This window comes from Leguminivora glycinivorella, chromosome 17, assembly GCF_023078275.1.
Source record: "Leguminivora glycinivorella isolate SPB_JAAS2020 chromosome 17, LegGlyc_1.1, whole genome shotgun sequence".
Taxonomy (NCBI): Eukaryota; Metazoa; Arthropoda; class Insecta; order Lepidoptera; family Tortricidae; genus Leguminivora; species Leguminivora glycinivorella.
In genome coordinates, this window is record NC_062987.1 from 11,773,936 (window position 1) to 11,796,207 (window position 22,272).

The following is a 22,272-nucleotide window of genomic DNA, read 5'->3' on the forward strand; positions in this document are numbered from 1 at the left end:
CGTGGTCAAAGTTTGTTGATAGCGTTACTAATGCAAATATTTGGATATTGATTTATATGGGTCCATGTGTGATTATATTACAAGCTTCTATTTACCTTCACCTGTCTGTAATCAAATCTTACAAGTTAAATTTTAACCCACTTTCCGGTTTCTGATTGAGCTGAAATCTTGCACACATATGTAAATCACGTGAAAATGCAATATTATGGTATCATGGGGTTAATCTGATGATGGAGCAGAAAGGTGGTTATAGGAACTCTGTAAATAAATGAAGTAAGGGGTTCTTAGAAACGTCTCGGAGATGTCAGATGACTGTTGAAAGAAAAGTACTTAAAGTCGGAAATAAAAGCTTGTGGGAAAAAATATTTTTTAATAAGAGGCGTTTTTATGTTTTGACATCCACTTATAAATATTGGCTTGCAAAAGCTGTGAGTAGGGAGAGACTAGGTAAAGTCAACCAATTGGAACCCTAGGCCACTCTACAACCATTTCAAAATGAAAAGCAGTAAGAGATTTCTTACAATCTGATTTATAACGTCACTATAACATAGTTCTAGAGTTTCAATTGGTTGATTGTACCTTGACGTTAAGTCCGAGTTCGGGCTCGCTATAGATGCGTTTGCTTGATCTATGGTGTATATTAAATCTGTGAACCAAACCGTCTTCTTTGCCTGCATCGGTACAGCGTCACGTAGGGCACGTCCCGTCGGCTCGTAAAGTGTGGTGTATTTATTGCGTGCGCCGGCGCTGGTTGGTATAGAAAGCACCAGTTGGTTTGGGGAAGTTCGGTTTTTGAAGTAAACTTCCAACTGGCAGCGTTAAACGTTTAATGCTCAGTGTTGCCAAATCGAATTTTGAAATACCCCTTCCTGTTTTCATTTCCACATTAAGAAGTTTCACTTCTTACGCGAGGAGGGACTCCACGCACTTTTTTTTAAACTAGCATTATATAGGTCATTGGGCCTCCATAGGAGTACGGGCTGATCATTGCGGAGCGATTGTTACACCGAAATATTTTATGTTATTTAACTTGCAATGTTTGTTTAAGTAAAATCTGTAAGTCCACTTCGGCTGCTTTTAGCTTACATTTCTACATTTTTTTATCTATAAACGTCTTTCTTGTTTCAAACGCGCTTAGTGTCCACAAACAGCTTAACAGTGAGCTTGTGAGGCAATTTTTGTTAGTACGAAATTGCGTATTATGTTTCTATTTTCACCCCTGGTATTTTTCGTCAGTCTAGCTTATTACAATTATCATAATGTTCAATTGTTACCTCACTTCACTTCCAAAACTTGACAAAAGATCCGGGAACTGTATCTTTTTTCTCTAGCATACTTACTTACTTACTGCGATGGCTCAGCGACCCGAAGTGGATCTTGGCCTCCGACACTAGATTCCGCCATTCGCTCCTATCCTGTGCAATCTGATGCCACTCAGTCACTTGAAGGTCACGCAGGTCTTTCTGGACCTCGTCGATCCATCGGTACCTGGGCCTTCCGACCGGCCGTTTTTCAGTAGATCGCCACAAGTGAGCTCTTTTGGCCGCACGATCCTCTCCCATCCTCTCCACATGGCCGAGCCATCGCAGACGAGAAGCTTTACTCTCGCCGATGACGTTGGGCTCGCCCACTAGCTCTTCCACCTCCAAGTTCTTCCTGACTCTCCAAGAGCCATCCTCTCGTCTCGTAGGGCCTAAAATCTTTCTGAAGATCTTCCGCTCTGCCACTAAGAGCTTATTCTCCTCCTTCAGGGTCAACGTCCAAGCTTCGCATCCATATACCAAGATCGGCCTTATCACGGTCTTGTAAATCCTGATCTTGGTTCTTCTGCTGATGAGCTTGGACGTTAATATTTTGTGAAGGGCTGCTGAGCATCTTAGGGCATTCTGGATACGGATGTCGATTTCGTCTTCTCTCTGGTTGGTGTCAGTTATCGTGCAACCGAGGTACTTGAATGATGATACGCGCTTGTAGCAGTTCCCGTTAATGGTTATCCCGTCTCGGCGTCGTACCATTCTCCGTCTTTGCATGTGTAGATACTCCGTCTTCTCCAGACTGATTCTAAGCCCCACTTTTCCACCCTCCTCATCCAGAGCTTGTGCCATTTTTTGAACGTGCTCTTTAGTTTCACCTAGTAAGGCCAGATCGTCGGCGTATCCTACTATTTTGTGTCGGCCGTTCAACTCAACTCCCCGTCATCGTCATACACTACGACTTTTCGGATGACGTACTCGAGTATCAAGTTGAACAGCAAGGGTGAAAGAGCATCGCCTTGTTTGAGCCCTGTAACGACATCAAACTCCTCCGTAAGGGTGCTACCCACTCTAACCCGCATTTTGCTTACTTGAGTGGCAACTTTGGTCATTCTGACTAGCTTGTCAGGTATGCCTAAGGTCTTGAGTATTTGGTAGAGAGCTTCCCTGTCGACGCTATCATAGGCTTTGGTAAAGTCAACGAACAATGAGTGAATGTCCCGGCCAAACTCCCATCTTTTCTCCATAAGCTGCCTTAGGAGAAAAATCTGGTCTACAGTGCTCCGGTTACGGCGAAAGCCACACTGGTAGTCTCCGAGTGCTGATTCTGCATATGGTTCTAGACGACCCAGAAGTATGTACGAAAGAATTTTGTATGCCGTCGGAAGCAGCGCAATCCCCCTATAGTTTGCACACCTTCTCCTCGAACCTTTCTTGTGTATGGGACATATAACACCCAGGTTCCACTCCTGTGGTTGTTTTTCGTCATTCCAGATCTTAACAATTATCTCATACAGTCTAGACTGCACTGCCCCCCCCATATTTCCATATTTCTGCTGGTATACCATCAACACCCGGACACTTATTGTTCTTAAGCCTCATTATCGCCTTTCTCACCTCTTCAAAAGTAGGTATTTCAGTTTGTGTACTGTGTGAAGTATCCTCTGGTACATTAATGTCAGTTTCAACAGGTGGGCAGTTGAGTAACCCTTCAAAATACCGTCGCCACTCATTTCGCATCTCTGATGGGTCTGAGATGAGGTTTCCTGCATCATCTTCAAGGAACTGGACTGTTGGTTGATAGCCTTTCTTGACCGCCCTTACTTCCTGGTAAAATTTCCTGCTCGCATTTGATCTCATTAACGTCTCTACTTGGCTCAGTTGGTCTTCTAGATGTTTTCTTTTGCACTGCCTGATCAGGTTCCTTAGGAAGTTGCGCTTCTCAGTGTATTCGATCTCCCATTTGTGGTCTTGTAGCGACAGTGCCCTGAGTCTCCGCTTTTCTTCCATTGCCATGTCACACTCCTTGCTCCACCACTTCCGCTTCTTGCAACTTCCTCTCTTTCCTATCACCTTCAGTCCAACCTCCTTAACGATGTCCCTTACTTCTACCCAAGCCTCGTCCACATCGTCTTGCGCCTCTAAACCATTAAATCTATTATGCAGCTCAAGCTGAAAAGTCCTCCGTACAGCTTCATCTTTCAGATTCTCTGTGTTCATGACTGGTTGACCTGGTCTATCGGTCTTACGTATCGCTTTGATTTTAGCTTTAATTTTTATGCCGAGCATGTAGTGGTCGCTATCGACATCGGCACCACGAAAGGACCTCACATCTTCTATGACAGCTTTGTGTCGGTTGTCAACTAACACATGATCTATTTGATTGACTGTGACTCCATCAGGGGACTTCCATGTCCCCTTATATATGTTTTTGTGGGGGAACATTGTACTCTTCACTACTAGCGACTTTAGGGTAGCAAAGCTCACCAGTCGAATTCCATTCCCGTTAGACTCTTTGTGCTTGCTATGCCGACCAATAGTCGGTGTGAAGATTTCTTCTTGTCCAATTTTGGCATTGAAATCCCCTAGTACGATCTTAGCGTCATATTCAGGTATTAGATCGTATACCAGTTCTAGTTCTTCGTAAAACCGGTCTTTAATGTCATCATTAGCCATTTCTGTTGGTGCATACGCATTCACTATTGTAATGTTGCAAAAAACACTTTTAACCCGCAAGATACTAATTCGGTCAGAAACTACTTCAAATTTAAGTATACTATTTTTAATTTTGTTGCTTATAACAAACCCTGTGCCGTTAGTGTGGCGGCCATCTTCACTCCCACCGTACAAGAGAACAGCTGTGTTGTCAATGTTACATTCTCCTTGATAAGGCCATCTTACTTCCTGCAATGCTGCGATGTCAATTTTGTAGCGGCGCAACTCGTTATTCAGTTGGTATATGGCACCGGGTCTGTATAAACTTCTTACATTCCATGAGGCAAATCTTAAGTCCATATTTCCACGCCGCGAGTCGTTTTTAGGATCGGATCGTTTATTTTCTAGTGTCGGTCTCGTAACGATAAGGTTTTTCCGTAGGCGGGGTGTTAACCCACCGCACAACCCCCAAAATGCTGGAGGACCACATCCTACTTTGGTCAGCGAGTCCATCGGACTTAGCCGGATAGCGTAGCTAGGCTGTACTACCGACCTTTCCCCCATCCACCAACCGGGGGACGCTCCTCTACGCCGTGAGGCCCAGCGCGAGGTTTTTTCTCTAGCATACAATTTGTTATTATACGGAACAAATGAACTAAAAGATCAAAATAAAATCACCCATTAGGAAGCTAAAAAAGGTGCAAAATCATAAAAAAATCTGCCGAAATTCAGATTTTTTGGTTAAAAGCGTCTAATGATTCATCTGGTATCAAAACACGCCAAATGTTTGACGGACATTGTGCCCATAAGCGGCCGTGATGCGGCAAAACGGCCACCTGTTGCTTATCCTGTTATATCAGAATATCGCGGCCATTAATTAAAGAGAAATTTATAGACGTGTATGGACAAATCGTCGTGGATGTTGGAGGGTTAGCAAAAAAGGGTACAAAATCCAACACTCACTCACTCTAATGGGTCCGGAACGCGCATGTGACACCCCTTGAGTTGCAGGCGTCCATTGGGTACGGTAACCGTTTTCCACCAGGCGGACCGTATACCTGTTTGCCACCGACGTGGTAAAAAAAAAAATTTTGAGTTTTAGACCCAGTTTCAAGCATTACGAGACTATATTATATGATGTTCCTTGCCTGTAGGGTAATAAGGACTATTTTTTGTTGGATTTTAGATGACATACGTATTGTACTAGAAGCATAAGGATGTTTTCGGTATGGGACGCCACATATTAACACCTATATTATTAATAAATTCTGCATAAAATGAATTGTGGAAATAAGTGCGACTAGGGATTGCAAACCGGTAAACCGGTTTACCGGTTTCCCGGTAATTTTGCCAAATTTGGGATCGGTAAATTACCGGTAACAATATTCAAAAACCGGTTTTTTACCGAAATTTACTTAAAAAGTACTACAAAAAGCACTTCTGTCGCAATTTCTTCGTAAATAAACACTTGTAGATACTTCTGGTAAACACTTTATTTAGAAAGAATTCGTTTTCTCCACGAAAACGTTTATTTTTTGTGTAATTGCTATGCTATATTGTGGTATTGAAAACATGTCTGTTATATCTTACCCACTAATACGTCGCCAGTCAATACGCGCGAGAGGGATGAATGGTTGTCGTTTCATAAACGTACCTAAGTATGTCTGCCGACATGTTTCATGTCATATGGAGACCCATCATCAGGCATGAGTTCTTGCAGCGGCTAGAGTCCGTGCATTGTTGCCTGCATTGTCGGTTCCAAGATAAAAAAATCTAATTTCTATAAAACCAACAAGTGTGGACTGTGGACAATCACTATCCACAGTTGGTTTTATAAACTCCAAATTTAGACCCCGAATGAAGGATAACACCATTAATTCACTCATTGTTATATAAATATTTGATTAGCTTTTAAGATAAGACCCCCTCCTCCTCGCATTGGTATCTTCATTGCTGAGGGTCGTGAAGTCCCAATAGAATCAGTTTTATTCTGACTTTCTGTTCCGGTTCTGAAGTTGGGTGTAGGATGGAAGGGATCTCATCTGTCCATCTTGCGACCTCTGGATCATTAGCCATCAACCTTGCCAGTAATGATTAGTTGCTCAAGGTTGTGGCCTTTTTCCTTCCAAAAACTCCAAAATTCTACGTAAACAGATGGTTGATAACCTGGTGTTGATTTTCAATTCGCGTAAGATAGACACATTTCTACGGAAGGCAATTCAGGGTATTTGCAAAATCTTCATCTAGCACCACATCTCGAAAACGTCAATGCGGTTGCAGCCTTTTTCAGACTCCAAGTCTCAGCTCTGTAGATAAAAATGGAGAAGACTAGAGCATAAACCAATCCGGTTTTGGTTTTTCTAGAGACATGCGGTTCTCAGGAACCAAGAATTATGGAGATAATCCTTGTAGCTGGGACTCTTTTGGCCATTCCTATGCGTATTCTGATTTTTTTTTTCAGAAGAACCGGTATTGTCGATGTTTTCGCCGAAGTATATGAAGTCATCTAATGTTACCTGGCCTAAGAGCATCTGTATGTTGTATCTACCTACCACAATCCACCACCATGAGCTTGTTTTTTACTGTGGTTAATCTTGAGATGTGTTTCCAGACTGATGTGTTCCATTTTACCAGTGCTGTCAACCATTTCCGCTTCATTGGCGGCCAGAAAATTGGTGTTATCTGCCTATCGAAGATTCGTTATTTTGGTGTGCACCAATGATGATTCTTCCCTCTCAGCTTCCGCAGGCTCTTCTGATGACATATTCACCGTAGGCTGGTGACGGGTAATCTTATCAACACCTTTTACAAAAGTAAAAGGGCTCGAAGTTTCTCTACCATTTCCTTTTTCAACGTAGTTTCAATTCAATGAAAGCTACCAAATGCTTGATGACAAAACGATGCAGTCAAAGGCTTTGCTATAGTCGATGAAGCAGACGATCATCGAAGTACTGAATTCATAAGCCATCTCTATCAATGGACGTATATTTAGGATCTGTTTGCACCTTTGCCCTTGACGAAACTTGCCTGTTTTTGCGGGATCTACCAGTCCAGGATGTGACATAACCTGCTGTGTAACACAGCACTTTTCTGGTGGGATATAAGAACCAGCGTCCTGTAGTTGTCCTTTACGCAATTACAAATACGTGATATACTTATATGAATAATCTGTGATGATTTCTAGTGTCTTAGTTGATTTTATCGAAGATGAGTGCTAATTGTAAGATTTAGTATCTAAAATGTATTTATTTTTTGTAAAAAGTCCTAAAACCTGCTTTTTTCAAGATTTCATTAATCATATTTGTCTTTTGAAAGTGGTAGTTTAATGAACACTGTAAAGTATAGACTATATCTGTACAACGTCTACATTTATATTATCTGTGGTCGTACGCCAGACTGCCATTACACTTTCTATTAAGCACAATAACCATTGCAGTTTTATTTAATTATCATGCTTAAACGCTTACTTTACATGGTGTTAGAAGTGGTGAAAGTGTAAACAAAAAGACTGTAGTGATAAAACTGATAAAAATATGACTACGCCTACAAATGACGCAGTGTCGGGAATCAAGCCGCCAGCTAACCTCCAAATTAACTCCGAGATATCTACAAACTGGAAAAAATGGTCTCAACAGTTCGAATGGTTTGCCACAGCCATACAATTGGACAAAAAACCAGCTGAGGTCCAAGCAGCAACATTCATGGCTGTTATAGGCCCAGACGCCATAGAAATATATGATGGGTTTAACCTCAACGAAACTGACAAAGTCAACATCAAAATCATAAAACAAAAGTTCACCGAATACTTTGCGCCAAAAACAAATATATCATTCGAGAGATATATATTCTACAAAATAGAACAAAACGAAGATGAACCATTTAATGACTTCATGACACGAATAAAAACACAAGCAATTAAATGCGACTTCGGCTCTTTACTTGACGAAATGTTAAAAGACAAGATCGTATTTGGAATTAAATCGACTCAAATAAGAGAAAAATTGCTAACAGAAGATGAACTCACCTTGACAAAAGCTATCAATATATGCAAAACAAGTGAACAAGCTTCTAAGCAGTTGGACGAATTTGAGGGCAAAAATAAAACAGAAAAAGTCTTCACAGTGAAAAGTAAAAACTCCAAAGAAGCGCAAAACGAGAAATTCGACTGTAGAAGGTGTGGTACAAATCATGGCCGCAAAGAATGCCCTGCTTTCAACAAACCATGCACAAAGTGTAATAAAAATGGTCATTTTGCTCACATGTGCAGAACTAAGAAGAGTCTAAATACCAAAAAGAAAAATAAAGTACATGCATTAGAAGAAAGTTCAGATTCTGAAGAAGAGTTTTATATTGGTTCAATTAGTGCTGACGGAGAAAAAAGCTGGAAAGAAGAATTAGAAGTTGATGGTGTAAAATTTAAAGTGAAATTAGATACCGGAGCGGAATGTAATGTCCTACCAAAATATATATTGGACCAAACAAAAGCAACTTTAAAACAGAGCCGCACAAGAAACTTGACATGCTATTCTGAAAATGAGATAACCGTCCTAGGAGAAGTAGAATTGATGTGCAAGCTGAGAGACGAGTGGGTAAAAATCTTGTTCAAAGTCATCGAAGAAAGACACCAGCCAATTCTGGGACGTAAATCCTGCAAACAACTAGGACTCGTCGCTAGAATCAAGTCCCTGAAAACAAGCGAAGACATATTTGAAGGTTTAGGGTGTTATAAAGGCTACGAGTATGACATAGACCTGATAGAGAACCCAAAGTTGGAGATAAAACCGTCTAGAAGAATACCACATGCTATAAGAGAAGAGGTAAAGCAAGAACTGGACAGAATGGTGAAGTTAGACGTCATAAAACCAGAAACTGAGCCAACTCCTGCGGTAAGTCCTATGGTAATTGTTAAACAGAAGGGCAAAATAAGAATATGTATAGATCCTTCTGATGTTAACAAAAATATTCTGAGACGTCATTTTCCACTCACCACTATAGAAGAGATCTCCGCTGACATCAAAGGTTCTAAGTACTTTGCACTATTAGATTGTACAAAAGGATTCTGGCAAATCAAACTTTCAGAAAGAACTCAAAAAATTCTAACTTTTGCTACACCATGGGGAAGATATTCCTTTAAGAGGCTTCCGTTTGGGGTTTCATCAGCACCTGAAATATTTCAAGAAATATTAACAAACTTGTTGAGTAAACTCAAAAATGTGAGGGTATCCATTGATGACATATTCATACATGCAAAAAGCAGGGAAGATTTACGTAAAACTGTCAGTGACGTCATTGAAGTACTGAAAAAAACAGGCTTCAAACTTAATAAACAAAAGTGCATTCTGGAAGCAGAGAGAATTAAATTCCTTGGTCATATTGTTTCAGCAAATGGACTAGAAGCAGACCCGGACAAAGTAGAAGCCATACAAGCAATGAAAACACCAACAAACAAAACAGAGCTACAGAGACTACTAGGGATGATCACATACTTAAATAAATTTATACCTAACATGTCAGAACTAACAAATGCACTAAGGGACTTGTTACACAAAGATGCAAGTTTCACCTGGGAAATACATCATGATGAAGCTCTCAAGAAAATAAAACAAGTACTTCAAAGTCCTCCAGTACTTAGACTCTATGATGTAAATAAATCAGTGACACTATCAGTAGATGCAAGTTCGAAAAACCTTGGAGCGGCACTTCTTCAAGAAGGACAACCAGTAGCCTATGCAGCCAGGGCTTTGTCAAAATCCGAACAGAACTACCCACAAATAGAAAAAGAAGCACTTGCCATACAATTTGCCTGTAAAAAGTTTCATGAATATGTTTATGGAAAAGAACTAATAGTGGAATCGGACCATAAACCATTAGAGACAATATTCAAGAAAAACATACAATCCGCTCCAGCAAGGTTGCAACGCATATTGTTTAATCTAGCACCATACTCACCAAAAGTAATTTTTAAGAAAGGTACAGAAATACCCTTGGCTGATTTCCTTAGTAGAGACTGTGATGCTTCCAATCTAAAATATGAACCTGAGGAAAATCTGAAAATTGCATCTATACTACCAATGTCATTTGATGCCAAAGAACAATTAATTACAGACACAAAAGACGATCCACATCTCCAGGTGCTCCTCAAAACAATAATGAAAGGATTTCCTGAAAATGTTCATGAACTTCCTAAAGAACTACAACATTATTTCAATTTTAAAGAAGAATTAAGTTATTCCAGAGGAATTATTTTCAAAGGTGAAAAAATAGTAGTGCCAAAATCACAAATTCCCAAAATGCTTAAGATCATTCATCAAGGACATCTAGGCATACAAAGTTGTCTAAGAAGAGCTAGACAATTTCTTTACTGGAAAGGACAATATGATGATATTTTAAAACTAGTCAGAGGCTGCTCTGTCTGTGAACAAACGCAACGAGAAAACATCAAAGATACCGTTCTTGTTAACAAGATTCCTACACTCCCATGGCAGATAGTCGCATCAGATTTATTTGAATTTAAAGGCAAAGTATACCTGGTAATCTGCGACAGTTACTCTGGATATTTAGATTTTCAACGCCTAAAAGACCAGTCTTCTTGTGAAGTAATTAAATACCTGAAAAGATGGTTTTCTGTACACGGAGTTCCTGAAGAGCTACAAACTGACAATGGAACACAATATATGTCTAGAGAATTTAAGAACTTTCAAAAGGAGTGGAGATTTAACCATGTTACATCTAGTCCACATCATCATCAGGGCAACGGCCTCGCAGAAAAAGCAGTTCAAACATCTAAGAACATACTAAGAAAATGTAGTATCGACAAATCTGATATTCAACTGGCTTTACTGAACTGGAGAAATACACCAAGAAATAACACTTTGGGCTCTCCAAGTCAACGTCTTTTCAGCAGAGTTGTGAGAACCCAAATCCCTGTGACTGACAGTCTATTAAAACCTAAAATAGTGCAAGGAGTCTCTGCTGAACTGCAGCTATTGAGACAAAAACAAGTCAAATACAGCAATAGACACACAAAAAGTCCTGGCAAACTTGACATTAATGATAAAGTCAGACACAAGGTTGGCCATCGACGCTGGGAGGAAGCAAAAATAATAGAGACCCCAAAAGAGCTGAAAAGATCAGTTATCATACAAACAACCAAAGGCCAAAAGTTCAGGAGAAATTACAGCCACTTGCACAAGACACAAGCAGACATAACTAGCGAAACAGTGGTAATTCCAGAAACCAAATACTTAAATACCACACCACAGTTTGAGCAGTCAACAGTGCAACAGTCACCGGAGGTCCCTAAATCGCCTACAGTACCATCACCATCAATCCCGCCATCGGCAGACAATTCTAACCTGAAACCTATTGAAGCAGTGACGTCCCCAGCAGCTCCGCGAACATCAAGAAGCGGCAGGGTTATTAAACCAATAAATAGACTTAATCTTTAAAATTACTAAGGTAGCAGTGTAATAACAATGTCACTCCAGATATTGATTAGAGAAATCGACATTATATATTTGAACAAGTTTATATAATTTAAAGTCCAATAGGTAGTGAAGTTATTATGATTTCAATATCTGGGCAACCGAGCTTCGCTCGGTTCTGTTTCGTATCCTTGACATGTGTCGCCATCTAGTTCAAAAATGAATAGTACCTACATCGAGCGAAAGAATTCTCAGCCTTAACAACACAACTACTCCACACGAGATGGCGCGCATTTCGCCACAAAAACTCTAATAGTGTATTTTCTATTCGTTTTAGCCTTGACCTGTGTCGCCATCTAGTGTTTGCGATAAATAGTACTTACATCGACCGAAAGAATTCTGTCTTAACAGTACAACTACTGCACACGAGATGGCGCGCGAAGAAAAACGCATGAAAACTCGAAAATTCGCGTTTTCCGGGACCTAAGGATAAGTTAGACCGATTTTTCACCCCAAAAACCCCCACATAACAAATTTCTGCAAAATCGTTAGAGCGGTTTCCGAGATCGTCAGTGTAAATAAATATATATATAAATAAATAAATAAATAAATAAATAAATATACAAGAATTGCTCGTTTAAAAGTATAAGATACTTAATAGTTTTTAGTTATTCTATAAAGAAAGGGAGATGTAAAGTATAGACTATATCTGTACAACGTCTACATTTATATTATCTGTGGTCGTACGCCAGACTGCCATTACACTTTCTATTAAGCACAATAACCATTGCAGTTTTATTTAATTATCATGCTTAAACGCTTACTTTACAAACACTACTAAAAAAAACTACTTAATTATCGATTTTGACGGAAAATATTGATTTTTCATGAAATAAAATAAAAACCGGGAAATTACCAGTTTACCGGTTTTGGCGACGCTAAGTCGGTTTTGAAAAACGACCGATAATTGCATTCCCTAAGTGCGACCAATATTGTAATTGAATTGTAAGGATCCAAACACTCTTTTTGTAATACACGTATACACATGAGGATATAAATGTGATTTTTAACTTAAGAAATGAAAAAAGATGGTGCTTAGGCATTTGTAACAAAATTAGCAATTTGATTGAAAACGACTTGGATATCGCTATATAGGTACTTATTGGTAATATGTGTGTATTAAAATATTTAGTTTACCTTTTTTTAGTACCTACCAGGAAAAAAATCTGAATGTATTTAAGTATATACAATATGAAAAAGTGTAGCATTTTTACATCTTTTCTGCTTTGCTGCTTTTTATTTATTTCTGTTAACGAAATACAGGGTAAATAAATACGGGGTAAAATAATCTTTTAACAAAATTTGATCACATTTCGTTAATATTTACGATATTTACGTTCGTTTTGTAATATCCCTAAATACGCAATTTAACCCTGCTAACGCTACTTGCACAAAACTTGGGCACGCACCCGTTTTTTCTAAGCGCTACGGCCATCTGGTTACGATTTTTTGTACAAAACACAGACGCCTGACCCTTTCTTGCCTTTGTGCTGGCCCCGGTTTTTTCAACCCCAAGCAGACCCCCACAATATGTCGAATTAGCGTATTAGTCGACTCAAAAGGCCTGATGAAATTTTTGATTGAACCGACTAACGGATTGCTTCTTAACGGTTTTGTATACAAAGCTTTTTTGTCTACCGTAATTCGACAATTATTGATTTTTTTTCAACAATTTCTGATTACGTCAAGCAATTATATGCACCTGCCTTTTGATAAACTTACGCATTTTTTCATCAAAATATTGGTTTTTTATAATACATCATACTTCTTTAGAGAGTATGCAATCTGTCCCAATCGAGTGCGGAATTTCATCTGATTAGTTTACCATATTGTATATGTTATGAAATAAAATTATTACAAATACGACCATTTTGTGTAAAGAATAAAACTGACATTTCAAGAGAAGAATAAATGAAGATAGGAGATTTTAAAAGTTTATTCGAATTTGTCGTTCGATTTTCAAAAGCGCGCCGACATAGAGCCAATCGAAGTCCTTGCGAATTAAAAAAAAATGTCGGAATGAATGAATGAATTATCGCGACGCGGATCTCTGTGTTTATTTTATTAAATGCATTCACAATGGGTGTTGAATGCAGTGCGGGGGTTGAGTAATGGAATGCAGACGAATGCAGTTCAATGAAATTCAAAAATGGAATTTTATGCGTTGCATATTGAGTTTTATAATGTGTTGACACGGAGTCAAATTTCCGTTTTAATTTTGCAAAATTGTATAAGGTGCATTTGACGAAATGTGATCAAATTTCGTTAAAAGATTATTTTACCCCGTATTTATTTACCCTGTATTTCGTTAACAGAAAAAAAACCAGCCATAAAAAATGTAAAAATGGTACATTTTTCATATTGTATATGCTTACATTCAGAATATTCTTTTTTTCTGATAGGTACTAAAAAAAGGCAAAGTAAATATTTTAATACATACTTATTACCAATAATATATAGCGATGTCCAAGACGTTTTCAATCAGATTGCTAATCTTGTTACAAATGCCTAAGCACCATCCTTTTTTTATTTCTTAAGTTAAAAACCAAATGGACCGCAGCATGTGTCACAATCACAAGGATGGACCGTATCAGAAACACTACGCTTCGCTCAAAAACTCGCATAGCGGATATAGGGGAAAAGACCGCCAGGCTGAAGTGGGACTGGGCAGGCCACGTCTGCCGCATGCATCAGCCGGCGTATCATGCTTCCAATTTTATCACTTCTCCACGTGGATAAGACAACTGTCACTCTCACACTGACATACTTGCCAAAGCGTGACGGATGCTTTATCCACGTGGATAAGTGATAAAATTGGAATCATAATACGCCGGCAGGACAGGTGGGCTAATATAACCACCAAGTGGATGCCGACAAAGAAGCGGGGACGTGCCTAGGCGAAGATGGCGGGACGACTTGGACACCTTTATGAGTGACAGGCCGGAAAAAGCACACCAGAGGGAGTTGTGGAAATCAAGGCCTTTGCCCAGCAGTGGGACACTATAACGGGCTAATAAAAATAAAATAAAGTTATAAATCAGTAGCCGGTTACAAGGTGAAAGTGACTAACAACAAAAGTTAAATAAACGGGTTTTGGTGATTTAACTCCCATAATCCCTAATTTTTGGCTTCGGAATTAAAACAAAATTAAAATAGAATGCGGTCGAAATCTCATCGCCTCTATTGCTAATCTACCCACACCAAACTTTAGCCAACTAAGCTATTAGGCCCAAGGAAAAGTAGCAAAGGCTACGGTTGCATGCCGGGCGGCGGGCCTTCGTGACTGACTGGGCCATTTCACCGCTGTATTTATCGGGACGTGCCGTGCGACACGCCGCGATCGTCTTTAAACTACGTGCGACAAACATATGAGCGCTCCACTGTGGGAGGATGCCCTGCTACTTAGAAGTTGGACATAGAGATTCTCCGTGTTTTTTTGTCAATGTGTTGTATAATTTGAGAGAAATAGCCCTGCGTGCGTAGCCGAATGCACAAACGCTCACGAAACAAAACGCTCGTAGATATCTATCTCTATCGCTCTTGCGTATTGGCGCGAAAGAGCCACACTACCTTTCGCGGCGTTTCGTTTTCGTTTCGCGTCGTAGAAATGCCATTCGGCTACGGGGCCTGAACAGATAGCTAAGAGCATTAGCACTAAGTTATAGATTTTTTTGTTCTGCAACAACTGTTAACTGTTTTTTGTTCTGCAGACAGTAAACAAAATCTTTTAATACACCGTGTTTTTTGTTTTCCGTTAAATTCGACACGCAGCTAGGTTCATTATCAGGAACCACTCTGTATATCACTTTTAATTAAATTCGCAAAAAAAAATGATTTCATCAGTTTCATACATTATAAATGAATTTATTAGTGTGAGAGACCCTTAAGAATAACCTTCAAGTTAGTGTCAAGTAATTGACAGCACATGTCAAAACAAATAACATAAGGAATTGGTAAAGGTTGTCACATACGTGTTCAGTCATTATCTTTCTTTTTTAGGGTTCCGTAGTCAACTAGGAACCCTTATAGTTTCGCCATGTCTGTCTGTCCGTCCGTCCGTCCGTCCGTCCGTCCGTCCGTCCGCGGATAATCTCAGTAACCGTAAGCACTAGAAAGCTGAAATTTGGTACCAATATGTATATCATTCACGCCAACAAAGTGCAAAAATAAAAAATGGAAAAAAATGTTTTATTAGGGTACCCCCCCTACATGTAAAGTGGGGGCTGATATTTTTTTTCATTCCAACCCCAACGTGTGATATATGGTTGGATAGGTATTTAAAAATGAATAAGGGTTTACTAAGATCGTTTTTTGATAATATTAATATTTTCGGAAATAATCGCTCCTAAAGGAAAAAAAAGTGCGTCCCCCCCCATCTAACTTTTGAACCATATGTTTAAAAAATATGAAAAAAATCACAAAAGTAGAACTTTATAAAGACTTTCTAGGAAAATTGTTTTGAACTTGATAGGTTCAGTAGTTTTTGAGAAAAATACGAAAAACTACGGAACCCTACACTGAGCGTGGCCCGAAACGCTCTTGGCCGGTTTTTTTAATAACTCGATAACCGTAAGAGTTAAGACACTAGTTTCTTAAAGAAATTAATTGTATTTGATTTAAAGAACCTTCCCTTAAAGTTAACGGAATTCAATAAAAACAGGTTGTATAAATAAACATGTCCACTCATATTTTTTGAGTGCAACGTCGCTCAAATCACTAAAAACCACCATGTAGTTGTAGGTACTCGTTTTTAATTTTTATTGTAACGTACTAGTATTTAGCCATGTCCTGGTTGATCTTCTGCATGGCATCACTGATTTGGCATCTGGTCCACAAGAATGTGTTTAAGGCCACTGTACACGTTACACATAAAACGCGTCTTGGTGTGGCTAACGCTACCCCACCCTAGGCTGGCAACAGTCAACTCTATACTGTGCTATTCTGATGTTCTACTAATCCTATTCTAATTCGTTGCACTCTTTTCAGTTATACGGTTTTTACCGTGGGCAGGGGACCACGGGCCACGCGTCTTGGTACGGCCATCGCCGCCCCGCCCTAGTCCGATGGCTACCAGTTCGATGCTGACTTATGACTTTTAAGTTTCTCCTTTGTTGTGGTTTTTGAAGAGCGTTTGATGCTAATGAGGGCTAGTACTGAGTCATTCTTGGTTTATTTACCACGAAATGTTAACGACAACCAAAATTGACCTTCACTGGCATTATTAGAACTGGACATTTTCATAGTCATCTAAATTAACCTCAACGATACATTTTTTTATAGAATAAAATAGAATACTCTTTATTGGCACACCTCAGCAAAAGATACAGTGGAGACAGAATAAAAGATTATAAATAGAGACAGACAACAGGCGGTCTTATCGCTATAAAGCGATTTCTACCAGACAACCTAATAACTCACCCTGGTAACAAATGCGTGCCTGTACATAAATGTGTCGCTTATTTTTTTTATTTTATTTATTTATCCTCGTCCTTTTAAAATACCTATTACATGTTATATACCGACCATTTATCAAACACATTCATGCATGATGCATACATTGACCAGTCAATATTTTCGACGACGGAACCCTAAAAACAGTACCTACCGTGTTACATTTGCGGTCGAGTTCCATTTTTCCCATCGCCCCCCGGTCCGCGCAGGGCGGAGACGGCGCGACCTGTGGCCGCCCTTCGCCAGAGGTGAAGGTAAATATGATGAGCACCACTACTAGCTCTGTAAGTACCTATACAGACGTAGGTATAGCAGTTTTAGCCGCGCAGATGCCTACAGACTGTCCCTTTATTAAAATTGCATTTGTCCTGGCGTTTAAATGCCTGTATGGCTAAAGATTACAAAGAAAAATAAAATATAAATAATAAATAAAAATAATAAAAAATATATAATAAATAATTATATAAATATTATAATTCGTATATGATAAGCACCACTACCAGCTCTGTATTTACATACACTATACACAGACATAAGTACAACAGTTTTATACGCCCGAGACCTATAAAAAGGAATATTGTTTCATTTTAATTTGAATTTTCATCAAAATGATACCTTACCTTAGCATAGCTTTGCAAGTGTTATGTATTTTTACTGTTCTAAATTTTATGAACCTCCAGGTCTTTTTTAGAGTAAGTTTGCATGCGTATATTTATATGCACCCTTTTCATATGTATAAATGACTGTATGTGTTCTAAATAAATAAAATAAATAAATAATAAATAAATAAAATGATATTTGTCGTGGCAAGTTTTGATGTCTGTACTGTACGTATGGCTAGAGATCATAAAGACTAAGATAAGCACCACTACTAGCTCTGTAAGTATCTATACAGACGTAGTTATAACAGTTTTAAGCCCAGCAGGACTAGTACATGATTAGTGCAATAGTATCTAGCCGTTGTTTAAGCAGCCAGAAGAGCAATATTTTTGCTTCATATATTACCGGCAATACGGGTAATCAGAGTTTCTATTAACGTTTATCGTGGCAGTTGCAGTGTCATGATGACAAAGGCAATGTTGGGCCATAGTGCTCTTTATTATACTGAAATACATATTAATTATTTGTTAAAAAAGAAATGTTTAAGTGTTAAAAATGAATAGAAACTTTAATTTGTTTCTCCATACTCGACTAAAAAAAAAAAAAAAATACAGTATTTTTCATGGCTCCCCTTTGAACATAAAAAAGTAGTTAAATAATTTACGTAATATAAGCTTTAGACATATTTTGTAAAACTGAGTTACTAACCCGTAACCGACGGTTAGGCGATGTTATAAATATTTGGTTTAACTGGCCCTACATGTTTGTGCATTCATTTTAATTTCAATGTCTCTTTAGTTGCTACCGCTTACCATACTTTTATGCGCTTACCCTAATTTTTAAGACAATATTGTGTTCGGGCACCGCATGCTACCCTCTCTTACCTAGTTTTAAGTAGATTTAAGTAAATAATGTTTTTCTCAGTAAGTGATTTTGTAAAATCTTATGAGAAATAAATATCTTAAACCATAAACCATAGTTGGGCGCATATGCGACCATCGGAGACATATGTATCCAGTTCTAATCTAAAATTTGTCTTATCTTTTACTCAACCACATATAAAAAGAATTGTAATATTATAATACAGCACAAGATTAATGGTAACATTGGTAACCAACTGTACATTTTCACAAAAAAATACTCCATCGTATTTTAAATTGTAACCAATCATTGACCGATTTTCGTAAACCGTACTTCCGATCTATTATTTAACCCTTTTACTTTGTAAATGGTAAAAAATAACCACGTGCTGCTTACGATGTGTTTTTCGAACCTTTTTTGTTCCTTTATAAGTTGAAAATTAAGCCCATCTGACAAAGGAGAAAGCGTGGTGCAAATGTGGATTTTATTTATGTATTATAGTACTTCATTAATAATTTTTTTTTATAAATTTAAATAGATATCATACACGAAAGAAAAAACGACAAGGCCCACTGGTGGCCGAGCCGTTTATTTATTGTGTTGTATCTATGTTTATCTCCAAAAATCTCACGCGATACGCACTACTGTTTAGTTTTAACTTTTATTGTTTTTACGTACCTATGACTCTCCTCGCATAGAGAGGGGGGCTATGCCCAGAAGTATGACGTATCTATATAAAAAAACTGATTAGTCATTACATTACTATTTTTATCTATCTTAGTTATATCCTTATACAAACCCACGTAGTTTGAAAATACACTTCCTACAGTACTCCATAACCTGGAGTAAATTGTAGCGTATTTTTTCATGTTGATGATATAAATGTCATGTTAGGTATAAGATAAATAGGTTAATTAAGGTTATTTATACGCATTGTATTGTGGTAAATTAATGTAACATCAATGTATACCCTTTTTTACACAAATAAAACGATTCTATTCTATTCTCGGATGTACTTAGCTAATGAATAGAATAGGATAGAATAGAATAGAATAGAATTTATTTGCTTAAATATGGTACATTAAGTTGGACAGAATATAAATCAGCAGTCGGTATCACATATTTAGCCAAGGGCGGCATGCAAATATTACGAAGAAGTATAAATACACTGGGGGGACTGAAATCTTCTCTAGGCTGAGGCGTAGGGTTAGAGCCGGCGTAGCTTTATTTGACGTTCATATACGCATTGTAATATGCCTACTTGAAAAATAAATATTTCATTTTCATTTTTTTCATAATTAATACATCATACCCATCACGTGTCTGTCCCACCAGTGAGCTATTTCACCGCAGTGACTTGACTCTGAAAATTCTGTGCCTATTTAAGAGTTCATATTCTACTCAGCGTCAATATTTCCTTGCTGAGCCAGCAATGAACGGCGGAGTGTCACTGTTTGGCGACAATTGTCATTATTGTAAAATAGGTCACAGGTTTTCGCACTACTAAACTTTTTGGCCACTTGGCCACCAAAACTGACGTTATAACGAGCCAAAGGTGACAGGCTGGCAGCTGAATACTACCTTTCGCTCATAATCTGCGGTACCGTACGTGGTTCATGTGATCAAGACCAATTTGTTACGTCATGTTCCGTGCACTGAGTACGGTCATAAAGTAGGATAGTACATGGTGACCGTTAGAAATGATAGAATTACAAGACCTTGTTGAGCAAGGATAACAAAATGATTTAATCCGTTCATCCGACTACTAAACTTATTAAGAAAATTAACTTTGTCATAAACACTGCCTATACTTAAATAATAAACTCCGGGAACACTGCAGAGGTGTTACATAATATGGTAGCTACGTAACTTAGTACAAATAGACTATAATAATAATCACCCACCATTAAGAATCCAAGATTTATGATATTTGGTAAATCTATGAAATGAAATGAAACACGTGCAAAAATCAAACGAGTTCTTCCGTTAGAGTTAAGTAAGCATTGGGGTAATTTCGAAGCACAGAAATGCTCTAGTAATTACGAAATAGGAATCTTGATAATGATGGAAATTATGTTAGTTTTACGTGACTTTCAAAACTACCCAAACGCACCCTAAGTAAATATTCTTAATTGAACAATAAGTAATACTTTTTACATGTCAAACTACAAAAAATAGTGAGTGAAAATAAAACTAGGTAAAAACAACAGACCACAACATTTGGATTAAATGGTAGTTTATAACTTTACTCACGTTAACAAAGAACACGTCCGTATTGTATGAAGGACTTACTTCATCTGGTCAGTGTGCATACGGCTTTCTAATTTACTTCGATCTAATTGGTCCAGATGTGGTCAAGAGGTGTGGCCACGGTGTGACAACGCTGAGTCACTATATTTTCTTAACGCGAATGAACTATAGTGCCCTAATTTAAGTACTAAGGTATTTAAGTATCCGACGGCGGACCTCCTGGCCACTCCTAGGCTAATCACGAGAATCACGAGTGTTCGTCACATGTCTGCTCACATGTGTGACGACATCGAACTGTCGTGACTGCAAGATATTGCATCGGTTTATGCAGTGCCGTAGAATTATATCATTGTGAATAAACGATTATTCTTTCGTGAGTGATATGTACTTAAAGAAACTTTCTTTGACATTTGCACTAAATGTGACGGAAGGTGATTTACACGTCAATCCCTTCCCATCAGGCCACCACAGATGACTCGTTGTTCTTCGTGTTGATATCTGCATCGACCAACACCATAGAAATAGCGTTCTCAAAACACATTCGAGCTCAGGTGTACCAGTATAAAATAGTATAACCAGTATAATTTATCGCAAACACATTTTTTTTTAATGAGGAACAGGTAAACCATTTGACCACAATCTCACCTGATGGAAAGTGCCGATGCAGTCTAGGATGAAGCATGTTTACCCAAAAAATGTCTATTCACTCTTGATTTAAAAAGATCCAAATTATAGTGGGTTGGAAATATTATAGACATGCAGGAAGTGAGTTCCACTCCTTAGCCGTTCGCATGATAAAGCTAGATGCAAATCGTTTAGTGCGAATCATTGGCAAAGAGACGACGTAAGGGTGAAACGCAAGTCCGCGCCTAGTCCCGCGTTGACAAAAAGGAGACGGGGGGATTAGATTATGTAAGTCCATCGCACACTCCCCAAAATGTACATACACTATAAAAGAAAACATAAGCAATAACCTAACCACAAAATCAAAATTTTGAAAAAGCCCCCGTCATAGTGGACTGATTTTCATGAAACATGGCTAAGAACTCTAACTCAGATTTCGAACAAAAAAAAACTAAACCTAAATCGGTTCATCCGTTCGGGAGCTATGATGCCACAGACAGACAGACACGTCTAACTTATAACACCCCGTCGTTTTTGCGTTGGGGGTTAAAAAGACACAAAAGCAGATTAGAAAGACACAAAAGCAGATTAGAAAGACACAAAAGCAGATTAGAAAGACACAAAAGCAGATTAGAAAGTGCTACGAAAATCTGAAAAGTTAAAATGTGAATTGGGTCGTTTTCAAATTGACTGCGGTCAGACTCGGCTCGGTCAAACTGTTTATATGGAAACTAAACCTGGAGATGACCTAATTAATTAAAGGAAACAACGATTATTTGAGCTGCTATAAAGAGTAAAAAGTCTCCACCTTGTTCTGCAACATTATCCCAAGATGACCGATAAAGTTGACACGCGTCCAAATGACAATCATCATGTGTAATGATCTTAACGCTTTGCTGCCCCTCAAATTACGAGACCAATGCCCCGCTGCTCCGTGGCACATGACAAGCTTACGGTGCACTATGTCCAACACTTCCGCGTAATTTTCTTATTGTTACGGTAGTTAATAGGTTAAAGATCTCAGTTTTATTTCAATCTTGCGAGATGGAAAATACATTTCTTTTTAGGGTTCCGTAGTCAACTAGGAACCCTTA

The 22,272-nt window shown here is 38.4% G+C and overlaps 1 protein-coding gene across 1 annotated transcript; it reads right to left on the reverse strand.

Moving 5' to 3' along the window:
- Nucleotides 1-2,771: 2,771 nt before the first annotated feature.
- LOC125235599 lies at nt 2,772-3,929 on the reverse strand. The gene has a single exon (XM_048142197.1). It carries the CDS (start codon nt 3,927-3,929, stop codon nt 2,772-2,774), a length of 1,158 nt encoding a protein of 385 aa, XP_047998154.1.
- Between the last annotated feature and the right edge of the window lie 18,343 nt (nt 3,930-22,272).

Coding starts and splice junctions, on each gene's coding strand:
- LOC125235599 (XM_048142197.1), bottom strand. CDS start 3,929: ATGGCTAATGATGACATTAAAGACCGGTTTTACGAAGAACTAGAACTG.